General features: G+C 35.0%; 1 protein-coding gene across 3 annotated transcripts; it reads right to left on the bottom strand.

The window, feature by feature from the left end:
- Window positions 1–7,748: 7,748 nt before the first annotated feature.
- LOC114257283 (phytosulfokine receptor 1) lies at window positions 7,749–13,904 on the bottom strand. Of its 3 annotated transcripts, none has more exons than XM_082893583.1 (3): window positions 12,887–13,878; window positions 12,260–12,619; window positions 7,749–8,751 (listed from the first exon to the last, which is right to left on the bottom strand). In XM_082893583.1, exons 1-3 carry the CDS (start codon window positions 13,626–13,628, stop codon window positions 7,988–7,990), a joined length of 1,866 nt encoding a protein of 621 aa, XP_082749709.1. In that variant the 5' UTR covers window positions 13,629–13,878; the 3' UTR covers window positions 7,749–7,987. The 3 variants fall into 3 exon arrangements, with proteins under 3 accessions (XP_082749709.1, XP_082749710.1, XP_082749708.1); XM_082893584.1 differs by having other exon boundaries at window positions 12,908–13,878; XM_082893582.1 differs by having other exon boundaries at window positions 12,260–13,904.
- Between the last annotated feature and the right edge of the window lie 3,269 nt (window positions 13,905–17,173).

The following is a 17,173-nucleotide window of genomic DNA, read 5'->3' as shown; positions in this document are numbered from 1 at the left end:
AGTTGACAAGCAAGGGTCTGTATTCATGTTTCACAGCAATAGAGATGTATATGGGAATTGGGTGTTTAATTTTAGGAGGCCCCTCTTTGCCTGGGAGGAAAAGAATTGAGTAGATTGCTACAGCATCTAAGTAGCCCCCCTTTGCTCAAAGCTAATGTTGCTGACTGTCTGACTTGGAATGCTACTTCATCTGGCAGCTTTAGTGTATCATCTGTCTATCAGTGGTTTGAATTGGGCCTTGGGTCTAATAGTTTGATCTCTACTTGGTTGTGGAAGGCCCCTGCTCCACCAAGAGCACTATTCTTTGGTTGGTTGGTTTGGAGAGGAAGAATCAAATCTGCTAGTTATTTGCATAGGATTGGTATCCTCAATGCCAATGTTGATGTCTGCTGTGTTTTCTGCAAAGAAGGGGAGGAAACTATTAATCATGTGTTACTCTACTGCCCTTATGTGTGGCTGATTTGGTCTTATTTTGTCAAAAGGTGGGGGATGCAGTGGGTTTCACCTGGTTCGGTTCAGAGTGCTCTTCAATGGTGGTATGGTTGTAGAATGAGGGAAATTGAAAAGAAGTTGTGGAGTGTAATACCATATGCTATTTTCTGGTTAATATGGAAACAGAGGAACGACTCTGTGTTTAATGGGGTGGAACCTAATTTCGTTGCTCTGTGTGAAACCATTGAGGTACGAATTGCTTTGTGGGTTAAATCCTATGTCCCAGCTTTGAACTACACTGTCCATGATCTGGTGCATAATCTGCAGCAGATTAGAAAGTGCTTGTCTTAGGAGTTCATGCAGCAGATTGCTCTGGTAGCTTATAGAGTTGGAAGGTAATATAGGATTGGAATTATGGTGTCTTTTGGTAGCTCAACAGAGTTAATGTCTGTTGTTCTGGTCTTGATGATTAGCCCTGGGGTGTTCTGGTTGCATGCTGATGAGGTGCTCTAGTTGTTTGGGTTCTATCTCCTTATTGTCATGTTTGGGCTGGGTCATTTATGGGGGATGCTCTGTCGGCTGGATTATGCTATATATCCTGGATGGCAGTAAGGTTTGGGGGATGCTATATATCCTGGTTGATTTGATCTGCTGGGTAGAGGGGTTGCCATACTGTGTTGAAAGGTATGCTGAGCTGCATCAGGTACACTGGTTGGTGTTGCATCAGAAATGGAATTTGAGCTGCAACTTGTTTTGATGAATCTTCTGAGGAGTGATGCATCACAATTGGAATGCTGCAACTGTGTTGGTTGAGATTGATTCAAATATCAATTGGGTGAGTCAGTACATCTGGACCTGCTGCTGGTAGGTCTTGGTGCAACTCAGAGTCTAGGAGGCTGCTCTGTTGGTTGGCATGCTGTTATGGTAGGCTGCTCTGGGGTTATCTGCGTGGTGGGGTCTGGATTGTAATTTGATTGTGAGTTCTGGGGCTTCTTTGGCTGTGCTGACTTTGTTATCTCTACTTCTAAGGTTGTTCTGTTTTGGTGTCTAATCTGCCTGTTTTGTTGTGGTGCTGTGCTGCTGGTCTGTGTGAATGGGGGTGTTCTTGGTGAATGCTATGATCAGGTGCCTCAGATGTTTTTGCTGCTGTGTTCGATTAAACAAAAATGGGGCTTGGATTGATTGAAGGGCTGATGTAGAGCCACAGCCAGGAAGGGCTGCTGGTTTTAATCTCTTTGGTTTTCTTGCTTTTGCTTTGTGCGTTGGTTTCTCACCAACTAGGAGGTTGGAGCTTCTTATAGCTCCAAGTTCCTCTTTATTGATGTAAATTATTTTTTCTATCAATAAAGTCTTCTTTTTGCGGGGAAAAAAAAAAAAAAAAAAAAAAAAAAAAAAAATCATTATTTTTTATTAGTTTGAAACCCTAAACCTTAATGAAAATTTGAATAAAGTCAAATAATAGATGAGAGTAATAATCAAAATAATTTTTGAAACAACTCATAAAAAAAGAGATAAGTATTCATATAAAGAGATTTCACAATTTTTGTAAAGTGTCATCAATTATTTTCTATATCATTTTTTTGACTAAAAATTAAAATTTCTACAGAAATTGGGTGTAAATAAAAAAATAATAATGGTGCTTTACAAAAATTATTTTGGAAGTACTTAGAAATTTTCATGGTGCGTAAGAAATTGGGTGCGTATAGTTTCATGGTACTTAGAAATTTTCATGGTGCGTAAAATTTTTACAGAAATTGGGTGTAAATAAAAAATAATGCCGGTACTCTACAAAAAATTATTTTGGAGTACTTAGAAATTTTAATTTTTAGTCAAAAAAATGATATAGAAAATAATTCATGATACTCTATAAAAATTATGAAATTCCTTTATATGAATACTTATCTCCTTTTTTATAGGTTGCTTCAAAATATTATTTTAATTATTACTCTTATCCATTATTTTATTTTGTTCAAACTTTCTTCTAGGGTTTAGGGTTTTAAAATAATAAAAAATAATGATGTTGATAACGATGGTAAGTTTTGGTAGGGTGGATTAGAGTTTTAGAGGAAGAATGAAGAAGAGAAGGAAAAAAAAAAAAAAAAAAAAAGAAGAAGAAGAAGAAGAAGAAGAAGAAACAATTTGAATCTTTGAGGAAGAAGATACATAAATTTAAATAGAAATAACTAATTAGATTGTACCATGAGAAAAAAAAATTATTTTAAAATTTAATATGTGTTATCCTTATTAATAAATTTATATTAAAATATAATAAAAATTAAAATTTATGAATTTAAATTAGCCGTACTAAAACATGTTTTGGGTTTAAATAAAATCCCCCCTTTCGGCAAATAAGCCAAACTGCATTATTCAACCCAAGTCTTACCTTCTTTCCAAACAAAGTCCATTAGTGCTAAAAGGCCCAAATAATTATTATACTCATAGCCCATAGATAAAATAACCCCAGACTGCATTATCCAACCCCAAAGCTTACGTTCTCTTGGAACAAGTCCATTAGGCCTAAAAGACCCAAATAGTCAATTAAATACAACTACAAACTTTGGTCATGTCTATACCTTATCAAAGCTAAGGGTCGGATTTTTTTTTTACCACAACCGGATAGTACGACTTGAATTGTACGCGTAATTAGTAGGTTATAATTGATCATTTTCTAATATAAATATATATATGACACGATTTGATAATACAAATATTAAATAAGTCGGATTTATGCCAAATCTGTGTAATATAAAATTGACACAAATAACTCATTTAATAAAAAATTAGGTACACTTTATATTATAATTTTCACTAAAAAGTGTCATGACATTTTTTAATCCCTTATGTAACTTTATCTAATTTATTAAAAAGTATGTAAAGTAAGATTTTCAGGCTCATATAAAACTTTTTTGTTGAATATAATGTATTTTGTCTACTATTTTATAGTTAATCTAATAAAAATATATAATAATAGGATATAATTTTTATAAATTAGAAAAATGAAATTGATTTAAAATAAAATATTATTATGAATAATTTATTCAGTAGAGAATAATTTCATTAAATTTATTTTGTGGATAAATTTTTTTTTTTTTTTTCCTTTCATAGACTTGATATTTTCAGTTAAGTACATTAACACAACATGAATTGAACATGGATAAAAAATAACACAACATGATAATACAAAATAATAAACAAATTAAGTTAGTGTTGAAATAATTCTAATACAAACTCAAAATGATACAATACAAATACCACCCAATATGATACAAAGCGGATCCCAAATGAAAACTATGTATTGGCTTGTTTGGCCCCTAGAAGGTCCATACAAATGATTGAGAGCCCCAAAGCAGGGGAAATTCTATTTCTACACACATAGTTACCTCAGTGTATATCCTTTCTCAGTGTACACACTTGGTAATTTGATTATTAATTTTTGTTCTCATTTCACACACCAATTATACCAATCATACTCTTAACTCATATATTGTATACACACCACTTTAACCCTCTTTTCACATACTAACTCTCTTTCCACACACCTATTTAAAGTTGAAGAGCAATGTCTTCCCTATTTTGGTTCACAGTGAAGATTTTAACATTGAAGAAAAACTCCATTGAACAAAATGAAGACCTGAGACACTCCATTGAAGATTGCATTCCAAGAATAAAAACCCATAATCAAACTGCATATACCCATTTGGATAAACATTTCCACTAACAGGGAAGACCACAGAGGACCCAATTCCATAGGAGGCCTTCGATTTTGTTGGCTTGGAATCTCCAAAAGATCCTTGAAACGTTGTGAAAAAAACCATAAGAAACAACAATTCCATTGGTACTAGTTTTCTTTATTGCTCATGATTGAGAGTGACTGGTTTTGTATCAGAAAGAATGAGTTTTTCTTGATTTGAAAGTGGTATGGACATCAAGAATTTTTAAAGTCTGAGCAACGAACTCTACTGGGCTCTACTCTTTCAACTGACTAGTCTAAGTCGGGTAATGTAAAACTGCAGATACAATAGTATAAAATATGTGTACAGAGAATATTTTTATATAATATTATGGGTGTTTGTGGATGTCCATTGTGGTAATTTTAGTTTAAGGTATAATTGCCATTAAAATAATATTTCATTAAATGTGCACATTGAGGTAACTAGGCGCGTGGAAATACCAAAACACTACTGTTTGGTAACCATTTCGTTTTCAGTTTGTAAGAGGAGCTAATTTGAGCCTATTAAATTAATTAGGCCTAATAGTCTAAGGTTGGTGGGTCCGAACTTATCACAAGTCCAAGATTGGTGAGCCCGGATTTATCGCCATCAAACGGGCCGAATCGCTCTAAGCCTCGAAAGGGTTCGGATCCACAAATCTAGAGACTTACTCGAGCTCAGACTAGAAAGGGTTCGGATCCACGAACCTAGAGATCCGAAGCACTTGGCTTCAAACGGATTCTGACGTAATCTAGAAGCTGCTCCATTAATAAGTCCCAGAACACTTGCAGACTCGGAGCTTTCCAGGATCTACGTACCAGAACCATGGGCGTAATGGAGTCCGAACAAAGGACCCGATCCCGAGGACGGTGAGTGGAGATAAATTCACTCTTCGGTTAAACTAGCCTATACCCGAGTTGAGGTGGCACGATCTAGGGGGTCCCTCAGACTCGGCTATATTTGTGGTAAGGCGTTCTCTTGAACTACCCCTGACCCTTATGCGGCAGGACGTCCTCTGGGACTACCCCTGACCCTTTGGGATGATTGGGGATCATTGGTTAGATGTGGATAAGAAGAAGGGTTCGCTGAGAGGTTCATCTCCTCTTCGAAGGTTTTCCTCATCCTCGGAGAGATCACCTCCTCGGACAAGGTGGTTAGAGAGAATATTCCCCATGTGCACATGGGCTCCATCCTACATCATGAGATGTCTATAAATAGCACACACCCAAAGCTTTACAAGAGATGAATTTTTGAGAGATAACTCTTCGGAAAGAACTAATTTCTCTTCTCCATTTTCAACCTTGAGAGTGAAAATGGGAGATCCATGGGAGAGCCTTGCCATTATTCTCTTTCTAGCTACTTTGCCTTATTCTTCACCCAATCTCTTATATCCATCATCTCTTTACTTTTGTGTTCTTAGTTGAGACTATTAAAGAATGTAAGTCTCTTATCATCTTTTAGAAAATTCGAATTTTTCAACGACGTTCTTGAATCCCCTCATACACAGTTTATATGTATAAAAATTTAAAAAACTATCATAAAGACTTGTTGATAATTTTTTTGGTTTATAAATAGTTGTCTCAGTTTATAAATTTGAGGAAAAAACGTACATTCAAAAAATGAGTTTACATTGGTTTTTAAACAGAAGCTTAAAAATTTCACTAACAATTTTTTTTTTTCAATTAATTTTTTTTAATTAATTTTATTTTCAATTATTTTTTTTCAAATATTTTTTTTTCAATTAATTTTTTTAATTAATTTTCTTTTCAATTATTTTTTTTTCAAATATTTTTTTTCAATTAATTTTCTTTTCAAATAATTTTTTTTCAAATAATTTTTTTTAATTAATTTTGTTTTTCAATTATAATATGTATGATCCCATTGTCATAAATAATAAAAAATAAATATAAATTTTTTAACCCTGAACAAATATATGTTTTAGTTTATATTTTTAAAATTTTTCAAAAATTTTGTTCAAATCAAATAAGTTTATAATTTATGTTTTTTTAAAAATAAATAAAAATTAATTTATAAAATTTTATAAACATAAATAAAAAATATAAACGTTACCAATTGGATTTGTCCCTTTTGGGATTATTCCAGAGTGCTTTTTTTTTGGGACCAAAACCATTTGACTACTTTTTAGTGAAATGTACAGTTCAATATTTTTTAATTTATAAACTCCCTGCAAAATAAACGCCTCCTTCATAAAGGACGAAAAAAATTATTTCTTTTTTTTTTTTTTGAAAAATCTTACTCTTAATAATTAATTTTATATTTTAAAATTTAAAATAATATAACTTTTAATCTACATATTGATTTTAATAAAATTAATATTTTTAAAATTTATTAAGCAAAATCTTGTTGACTATAAAATTCTTTAAAAAAAAATTACAAATTTTTTTTGTTGAAACTATCGTCAACAGTAAAAATTTATCCTGATTCATGATGAAAATTTTATTCTAGTTTGAATTTTGTTCAGTAACAATATATTTATAAATTATAGTAGAAGTTTACTTTGGCTAAAACTCCCTTATTTATTAAAAATTAAAATTTTATAATAAAATTTACAATAAATCAAAGTAAAATTTTATTACATATAACTTATACCTTTGACACAAATCTAAAGAAGAATATATATTTTTTATGTAATGTGACAGTTAACGTGGTAATTTGTGTTTAATTTTGAATAGAAATTACTTTTACAAGCAAATTAGAAAAAAAAAATTAAAATATGACAGGTCAAAATAAAAAAAAAATTTAAAAATCCAAAGTAAAAACATATAACTAAACGCGCGCGCACACACACAAAAGTGTGATTTATTTATGTTATCCCAAACCACCACTAATCAATTTATTAACACCAACACATACTTTGATTGAACAATTCAAAAAAATGTTGATTTTTTTTTTTAAATAATTTTTTGACATAATACTAAAAGATATAAAAAAAAAATATTAAAGAAATGCTATGACAATTTACAATGATTATTTGAAAAATGAAATTGTCAAACAAGGCTTCAAATCAACTTATTTTTTCACCTATTTGATGATGTCAAACATCTTCTTTCTATCATATAACAAAAAATAAAAAAGAGGGGGGAGCCTACATACATACTATATAAAAAGTGTATACCATATATATCTTATAATTAAAAAAAAATGATATAATTTCATACTTTGAGTCATAATTAAAAAAAATCATAATTAAACATCACATGAGGTATAATTAAAAATTTTATGAGTGATAACTAAATAAAAAAATTAATCATAACTAAAAGAAAAAAAATAACCTAACTAAAGTACATATCATATATCCATAACGTGAGCATAGTAGAATTTCTCAATATATATATATATATATATATCTTCTTTCTAGCAGAATCTCATCGTTACAAGACTCCATAACTTTTTTAACTTCTGTCTAACTTAAAACCAGCAACAATACAAAGACTCTCTCTCTCTCTCTCTCTCTCTCAAATTGCTGTTTTTAAGGAGATCCCAATCACATATGCTTTATGTTTGGAGATTACTCTTTAGAGTACTCCCTATTATTATACACACGCAAAATCGAAGCCACCATAAATTCAGTAGACTTGAAAGAAGTAGAAACTTAAAACAGAGCAATCCCATCAAAATTGAAAACCATTTGTGCATGGAAAATATTACAACAGATATGATCCTATCCCGTGGACAAACAAAAATAATCCAAATTCTCTTACAATTATCTTGAATTGTTCAAGCATTTCAATCATCATATCAATGGTTCGTTCACCAGAATACAGTTCCTTCATTTATATATCATGGACTTTTCTGTGAAATCTCTCTAATATTTAACTCAAAGGTTATTTTTTGTAAAATGTTAATTTGTTTAGAACAAACAAGAACATAACAGCAACAGTTGTCCCAAATCCAGTCCCAAATCCCATCCCAAACGACATTTTGACAATAATCTCTCCCCACATCGACTTGCTAGGAGAGACTACTTGAGGAACTTGATTGCTAATCAGACATGAGGACGAATGTTCACTACCACATAGACCTATGTTCCCTTCAAAGCTCGAGTTTGGAAAGGTTTCAAACTGCCCTCCAGTAGGGATTGCCCCATACAGTTGATTGTAAGCAACATTGAACTTGGATAGAAAGCTGAGATTTACCAACGAAAGAGGTATAGCTCCAGATAGATCATTATGGGACAAATCCAAAATCTCTATGCTCATCATACCAGACAAATCCTCAGGAATGTTTCCAGATAAATTGTTGCATTTTAGGTCCAAATAATGCAAATTTTTTAGGTTCCCAAACTCAGGCCAAATGGGTCCGGTGAGAAAGTTATTGCCGAGGTCAAGTGTCGGTGGAAACCTCCAAATTTGATTATACGGCAACTGGCCAACGCTCGTGATTCGTTGGATGGAAACTGGGAATGAAAAGCCTATAGATGGGAATGAGAAGCCTAGAGAAGGGTCTTCCGGTAAGACATCCCCGGAGATGAGGTGCTCTAATCTAGTCAAGTTCTTTGGTATCTCTCCGGTAAAAAAGTTGTTCGACAAGTCAATGAAAAACAGAAACTCAAAATTACCTAACCATGGCGGAATTGTTCCATCCAATCTGTTAGTGCATTATATTGTTAGTGTATTCTATGCTGTAAAGTGTGTCCTAGCTGATCATGATGTCTTTGCTTTCGGTTGCTTTTGGGTGCATTGTTTGTAAACTTCTCCTTTATAAGGAGCTCCTGAACCATTGTACAAAATACAACCTTCAATACAAATCAATCAATAATATACATCAATTTATTTTAACATGGTATCAGAGCTAGGTTAACAACCTAGTCATTCTGCTTCACCGGCGGGCGGCAGCCTCGCCTTGGCCGCCCGCCGGACCTACCTTCACTCCGCTGCCACAAATTCCCAATTCTGCATACATTTGAGCCACATTCTTCCGGCACATCAAAAACATCATTGGCCCAACTTGACATGGAAGACCGGCTTGAAGTAAACTCATCTTCAAAGCTTGATGTCCTCAGTACTGCTCCACTATCCTTCGTAATTCTGTCAATCTCTTCTTTACGCAGATCACTGCATTCAACTACCTGATTCTCCGACACCATTTGAAACACCGAAACTAGAATCGGAGGACTTAAGGCAATCAGATGCCGATGCCATGCCTTCATGGGCATCAAAGAATCGATATTCTTCGTCACGGAAGCTGCCCATCATAGTGTGAGTTCAACCCATGAAACTCCAACCTCAAGACCTTCCAAATCTACCGGTGGAGCCCCGACAACCCGAAGAAGCCGGAGCTCCAGGCCTACCAGATCGACCTCAAGGACTGTGGTCCAATGGTCCTCGCCCCCTCAAAAGATCAAGAACGAATTCGACCCTACCCTCACCTTCCGGCGATCTTGCCGCGAGGGAATCTGTGGGTCCTGCGCGATGAACATCGACGGCTGTAATGGCTTGGCTTGCCTCACCAAGATCGAATCTGGGTCGTCGTCGACGATCACGCCTTTGCCCCATATGTTCGTGATCAAGGATTTGGTTGTGGATATGACTATAACCAGTATAAGAGTATTGAGCCATGGTTGAAGCGGACGAACCCGCCTCCGGTGCCTGGGAAAGAGGTTCCGCAGAGCACGAAAGATAGGGAAAAGCTTGATGGGATGTATGAATGTATATTGTGCGCCTGCTGTAGCACATGTTTCGTGCTCTCTCTCTCTCTCAGGGGCTCTTTCTCTCTCCTCCTTTGTTGTGTGAGAGTGATGATGGGTAACATAGCAGAGATGCTCCACTACGATGGTGGTGTCTTTAAAAAAAAAAAAAAAAAAAAAAAAAAAAAAAAAAAAAACATAATCATCTCTCCCATCAAAACACCATCTTTCAAATACCCACCAATTTTTTTTTTAACACCCATCTTCTCCACTGCCCCATATATATATATATATATATATATATATATCTCTTTTTTTTTAATTTTTATTTTATTATAAGATATTTCTCACACACACTCTCTCTCCTCCTTTCTCCCATCACTTTGCTGGACAATGAGCCAATTCTCATTGTCATTCTTATTATTTTTTATTATTATCACATGGGCGTGTTCCCCTTCTTAAAAAAAAAAAAAACAAAAAAAAACAAAAAAAAAAAACCAAACAATTTACAAATTTGCACACCACTCATATTTTATTCATCTTCGGGATCAACCCCGTTCACAATTTTACACACCCACACAAAACAAAAAAAAAAAAAAAAAAAAAAAAAAAAAAAATACAAACAAACAACCACATTCACAGGTGGGACTTTTCTTCTCTATTCTGCCGTCGGTCTTTTCTTATTGCCTCCGTCCTGGACGGCCCTTGACGGTGTTGCCTCCGTGTTTCCCACTCCACTGGGCATGATCACTACTCCCTGCTCCTCCACTGCAGCATATGGCGGCCCTCCAAATCGGAACATCACGGTGGCCTTCCGCTTCAGCTCCTTGTTTTCTGCCCTTAGCACGCTTATCTCTGCTCGCGCATCCTTATACATGCGTTGGAGCAGAGCCAGCTGGGAGTTTAATTGCTGCACCTCATTTGTCCTACTCTGCAGCCGGTGCGACAAGTTTGTGACCGCCGTCATGGACTCCACACATGCCTTCAAAGTATACTGATTCGCCTCCACATCCGTTTGCACTGCCATTTTTTGCTCCACCGACTGCATCGGAAAGTTCAACGGAGCAAACCCAGTAGTGTTTGGTTGCGGTTCACGGGACACCGCACCCGTTATCTCTCTTGTTGACTCGTTGAGGTCGGGAAAGAGAGTCAGCAAACCACGGGACGACGAAGCCATTTTCTCTCGCAACAGAGTGTTACAGACTCTCTCTCTCAGCACAACAGTGTTACAGCCTCTCTCTCTCAGCACAACGAAGAGTTTTACAGAGGATTTCGCAGGTTTTTTGCTTCTGCCTCGGACTCAAGCTCTGTCTTGGTTAAATAGCCGAGGCAGCCACGCGCATCGCGCGCCTCTGACGCCAGACAAACGGGCACGCCAGCCAAGGCACTCACGTGCCTCGCCATCATATCTGGCACGCCTTTTGATGCATCGGGCACGCCTTTTGATGCACGCCTTTTGACAGATTGGGCACACCTTTTGAGGGCACGACTTTTGAGGGCTCGATATCTACATCCATGTATATTTTTTGGGCAGCCTATATACACACTCATACAGTGTCTTCTACACCGGTCAGCTTTATCAATCCATTTTCAACCTCAAATAGGTTTCTATCTTCACACCTATTTGAGTTTGAGGGGGGGTTATACACAGTATCATGTATAAGTCGCTCATGGCGCACTCCCTAAGTCGCCCCCTTGGTGCACCACCACAACCTCTGCTACAACGGTCCGACATGACCCCATAAACTGTCTTCTACATCGGTCCGACATGACCCCATAAACTGTCTTCTACATCGGTCTGACACGACCACACAATGTCTTCTACAACGGTCCGACATGACCCCATAAACTGTCCCGACATTGATTCCGGTCAGCTTCTACAACGGTCCGACATGACCCCGTAAACTGTCCCGACATTGATTCCGGTCAGCTGCTACATCGGTCCGACATGACCCCGTAAACTGTCTTCTACAACGGTCCGACATGACCCCGTAAACTGTCCTGCTACACCGGTCCGACATGACCCCATAAACTGTCTTCTACAACGGTCTGACACGACCACACAGTGTCTACTACAACGGTCCGACATGACCCCGTAAACTGTCTGCTACAACGGTCCGACACGACCATACCGTGTCTCCTACAACGGTCTGACACGACCATACCGTGTCTCCTATCCTGTTTTATTTTATTTATCAGTTTATTTTTCTATTTTGTTACTCTCTTCAAACTCAAGTTGGTTTGTGCCTATCCTCCTTGAGTTTGAGGGGGGCTGTTAGTGCATTATATTGTTAGTGTATTCTATGCTGTAAAGTGTGTCCTAGTTGATCATGATGTCTTTGCTTTCGGTTGCTTTTGGGTGCATTGTTTGTAAACTTCTCCTTTATAAGGAGCTCCTGAACCATTGTACAAAATACAACCTTCAATACAAATCAATCAATAATATACATCAATTTATTTTAACATAATCGATTCCACGACAAATCCAACAACCACAAATTTGTCAACCCACTCAACCACTGGGGGAACACACCAGTGAGTCTGCAATTGGCAATAAAGCAAACCTTCAAATTTTTAAACCCTAGAATAGGAAAGGAAGGCAATTGTTCACCATGAAAACTAAAGGTAATAGACAAAGTAGTCAAGTTCTGGCAATGCTGCAAGATGTCAAGGGCAGCGGAGAGGTTAAAAATGGTCGAATTTGATAATGAAATCCAAGAGAGGCCTTGAAAATTCCTAAAGCTTTCTGGGATTTGCCCGGTAAAGTTGTTTCCTGAAAGAGCGATTATTTTCAGTCGCGGACAGAGTGGGAGATTATCAGGAACTGGCCCTGTGAACCGATTATTGGTTAAACTGAGCAACACCAGATGGGTCATTTCAGAACAATTCAATTCAATTACACCATTCAAAAAATTGTTTCTCAAAACAAGTGAAGTAATAGTCCTAGAATTCGCCAGAGAATTGGGAATTTGACCCGAAAAATTATTGTATTCAACAAAAAATTCTTGTAACTTTGCAAATCTATGAAAAACATCTGGGATAGGCCCTGAAAACGAATTGAATGATATATCCAAATGAACAAGATCAGAGAGATTACCAATCCCACTGCTGAGCTCACCTGAAAACTGATTATCCTGAAGACCCAACTGATTCAATCTCGGTAGCCGGAAAATATCCTCCGGTATATCTCCGGCGAGCAAATTCTTACCAAGCCAAACGCGTTCTAACGAGCTGCAATTCCCAAACCCAGATGGAATTCTACCAAAGAAGTAATTCACAGCAAAATCAATGATTCGAATTCGAGTTGAATTGATACAAATCCCCACAGGAACCGAGCTTTCGAATGAATTATGAGAAATGTCGAAGATCTCGAGAAAAGGGAGGTTGATACTCATCGGAATTGAACCAGAGAAATTGTTTCTGCTGAGGTCGACGACTTGTAGATTCGGCAATTGAAACAGAGATGGAGGAAGAGAGCCTCCAAGGAAATTGATAGAGAGGTTTAGGGTTGTGAGTTGGTCTAAACCAGTGAAAGTAGTTTCGTTGAGTTTGCCAGTCAATCTGTTCCCGGAGAGTTCCAATTTCACAACCCTACCGGAATGGATAGGATCGTTGAAGAAGCCGAGTGAAGAAGACGAATTGCAGGTGATTCCTGACCAGTTACAGCAATTTGAGGTTCCCCAACCATTGCTAGTTCCTGAATCTAATCCAATCAAGAAAGCCTCCAAAGCCTTGAGATCGTTCGAATTACATGTGATGTTTTGGGAATTCGAAACTTGAACTCGTGAAGAGAACACAAGAAGGAAAATGAGGATTACCCACAACTCCAGCACACCCATCTCAAAGAACCAACTACTATGCGCTTGAGAGAGAGAGAGAGAGAGTCAGGTTCCAGAAGAAGATGAATTGTGAAGTGGGTTTTGTTAGTTTCAGCATTTTTGTTGATAAAACAAACAAGAATTGATCAGAGAGATAGGGATGGATGGGTTTTGGTTGGGAGAGAGAGCGAAGCAGGTAGCTACAGGAAGCAAAAGACAGCAGCAGTGTGAAAGAGGGAAAATTCTTTATGACATTAATTTTTTATGAGAGAGACAGGGATGGATGGGTTTTGTAGTGTCATGTTGGTTGGAAATTGTGAAATTAGTTTTTTGAAGTTTTGTTGAAAAAATAAATACTCTATTAAAATATATTTTTCAAAATTATTTATCTCCTATGATAATATTGTATAAAAATAATAAATTTTTTTAATTTTTTTTCTTGAAATGAATTTTTTATTTTTTTAAAAATGACAAATTACAAATATACTTATGAAGTTTGCTAAAAATACGATTTGTCCCATATAATTCTGAAAATTACATCTCACCTTTTGAAATTTCTAATTTTATAATAAATAGTCCATTTTATTAATAAACCACTAAGTCAATTAATAATTTTTAATGATATTAGAAATTTATTTCAATTAATAGTTTAGGTAATTTTAGCATTGTATAGGAGAACAGTTATAAATTTTATTTTTTTAATTAATTTTGTTAAATAAAAAATTTTGATAATGGAGTTTGTAATTTTTCAAATTACAAGAAAAAAAATTATATTTTAAACATATTTTAAAAAATGTATTTATAACTTACCTCTTTAAAAAATTAATGAAACAAGTTTATCAAAACTAAACCAAAGTTATGGCAGTCTTGTAACGATGGGATTTTGTTAGAAAGAAGATGTTTTCATCCAATGAGTGAAAAAAATAAGCTGATTGAATTGATAAAGACGGTGTTAATCAGTTTATTAGTAGCTGATTGGAATAACTCATATAAGTCACAAATTTTTTTTTAAAGATTTTTTTTTTTAAAATTATGTCAAAAAATTTTACTTTCTCAATTGGTCTCATGTGGATAAATTTATGAGCAAACTTCACTTCACTCCCTTAAGGTTTGGACATAGTGCGAATTATCCTTCTAACATTCGAAAATCACTACATAACTCCCACTTGGTTTTATGAACCAAAGTGCACGTCTAACTTCTGCTAACAACAATGGTAAATTGACCTTTATACCCACCCTTGCCTTCTTCATCCTTCCGTCGAACTTATGTTCTTCTTGTATCTTCTCTCTCTTATGGCAGCAACCATAGCATCAATCATCGCTGCCAATCACCGCCTCCATTCCTCTTTATTCTCATTCTCCTCTCTTCTCTCTCCTTCACTCAGGCATCACCGCCTTACACTCTATCCACAACAACTGCTTGTGTCATTCCCATTCACCGCTAATGATGGCACGTAGCACCATCTAATTTCTTAGTCATGGGACCTATTGCAATCAAATTTCTATGTCCTAGCCACAACATGTTCGAATTCCCAATGTTCATAATCTATTCGCCCAATGAATCTGTTGAATTTTTTTGTTTGGTTATGTGTATTATATATGTTCACATGTATATATGTGTATATATGTATGTTTATTATAAATGTAATTAAACTAGAGACGAGAACTAGGTTACAAATTAGAATTTAAGTTATAAAATTAGAATTTTTTGGATTAATATTTGGTTTTATTATGTACCAGGTCATAACAACCTTCGAATTGGGACATTTTTGTATTACTTATTTAGTAGCAGTGGGTTGGAGGAGAGAACAGAGGAGAATGTTGAAGGTTGGTTTCGTGTGTGATGTTGGGAGTGTAAGTTGTCGTGTTTGGGCATGTATATTATTATATTGATAAGTTGGGGCAGTTTTGGTTTTGTTGAGAATAAGCAAGCAAAAAAGAAAGCAAATAAAGAAAATGGCTCTGGAGATATGATGGAAGGATGATAGGTTTATGGTGGCAATCCAAACTCTATGGGTATTGTTGTTAGAGCTCCATGTGGATATTTTTCTGAGGTTTAATTTATTAGAAATATACCAGCATGAATAGAAGGTGCTGATGGAAAAGAAATGGAGTATAGAGAGAGAGTGAGGAAACAATAATGGCACTCTTTGGAAAATTTGAAAATGTATAAAAGGTATTTTCGTCCTAAAAGTAGACATGCTCTCTCTATAGGTGTGTGACTCCTACAACCCGTTATCTTAGACAGAAAAACTAACGGTGCACTTTGGAAAGTTGGTGAAAAGCTGACTTTTGACTTTTTACCAAGCTTTTTGGTTTTTTTGAAAGTGATTTGGGAAGTTAGTAAAAAGCTAGTTTTTTGCTTTTTAGTTTAATATTTATTTATGGTGTCAAATCAAATTAAAATGACCAAAATACCCTTACCCAACATAAGAGATTTATTTTTTTATTTTTTTTTCATAGGTCCTAATTTGTAATTTTACGACTACGTTTTTGGCACTTGCCAAATGGCTTTTCTGGCATTTTTGACAGCCACGTTTTTGGACATTTTACCATGCTCCCAAAATGGCACAAGTGATTTTCGAATGTCAATGAGGTAATCCGCACCCGGCCCAAACCATAAGAGTAAAGTGAAGTTTGTCCTAAATTTAAAAAATATTTTATTTAAAAAAAATCGAAACATAATTAAAAAAATCAAAATAAGCCCCAAAAAAGTTTCTATTTTTAGTTTTTTTAATTTTTTTTCAAAATTTTATTTTATTTTATTTTTAATTTTTTTACTGTGTCTCATCAAGTCGAATCTAAAAACCTAATATATATATATATATATTTTATAAAATTCACTAAAAGTAAAAATAAGTCAACAAAAAATACTAAAAAAAGCAAATCCCTAATAAGAGTTGTCGCGACTCTTTTCTTTTTTTAATTACTATTTATTTATCAATGAAAGTTAATTATTATTTATTAATTATCAACTTAACACTTCAAGTGAGTTGAACTCCCAACCTCACCCTTATAAAGCACCTAAATATTGCACCCACACCACATGGCTACAAGGACATCGGCAACTGCAGTTAATCTATTGGGATTCAAGGGGTAAATTACATTTTGTCATTTTCTTATTTTGATTCTTTAAATATTTTGTTTCTCACTTTAACCTTTCATATTTTAAATTTTTTATTCCTAATTAAATCATAAAACTAACTTCTATTCAAAATTAAACTAAAAATGTCACATTAGCTTCACATGGTATAAAAATTTTATTATTATATTAGAATTTAAATTTATGTCAAAAGTGTAAGTTATATATAATAAAATATTTACGCAATATATTTGTCAATGTGTCAATTCTTGTATAATTTTGAATAACTTCTAGAATAAATTGGAAAAAAAAAATTAAAACATGAAGGATCAAGGTAAAAGAAAAACAAAATTTAAAGACTAAAGTGAAAAAAATGCAAATATTAAAGGGGAAAATGCATGAGGTCAATTTGCATTTAAGTCCTTAGGCCTCTCATTTTTTTTTTGACAAATTAAATTAGATGAGATTACGAGTATGGTGAGAT

The sequence above is a fragment of the Camellia sinensis genome, chromosome 11 (genome assembly GCF_055761805.1).
Source record: "Camellia sinensis isolate YWXY chromosome 11, ASM5576180v1, whole genome shotgun sequence".
Classification (NCBI taxonomy): domain Eukaryota; kingdom Viridiplantae; phylum Streptophyta; class Magnoliopsida; order Ericales; family Theaceae; genus Camellia; species Camellia sinensis.
The sequence above is the reverse complement of the archived record's forward strand: the minus strand, read 5'-3'. Positions and strand labels throughout refer to the sequence as shown.

What these genes read in the sequence shown, in the direction of transcription:
- LOC114257283 (XM_082893582.1), bottom strand. Translation starts at nt 13,628, where the DNA reads ATGGGTGTGCTGGAGTTGTGGGTAATCCTCATTTTCCTTCTTGTGTTC. An exon ending in GTTGGATTTGTCGTGGAATC is followed by an intron (nt 8,752 to 12,259) that starts GATTATGTTAAA and finishes AATGCACTAACA; the next exon opens with GATTGGATGGAACAATTCCG.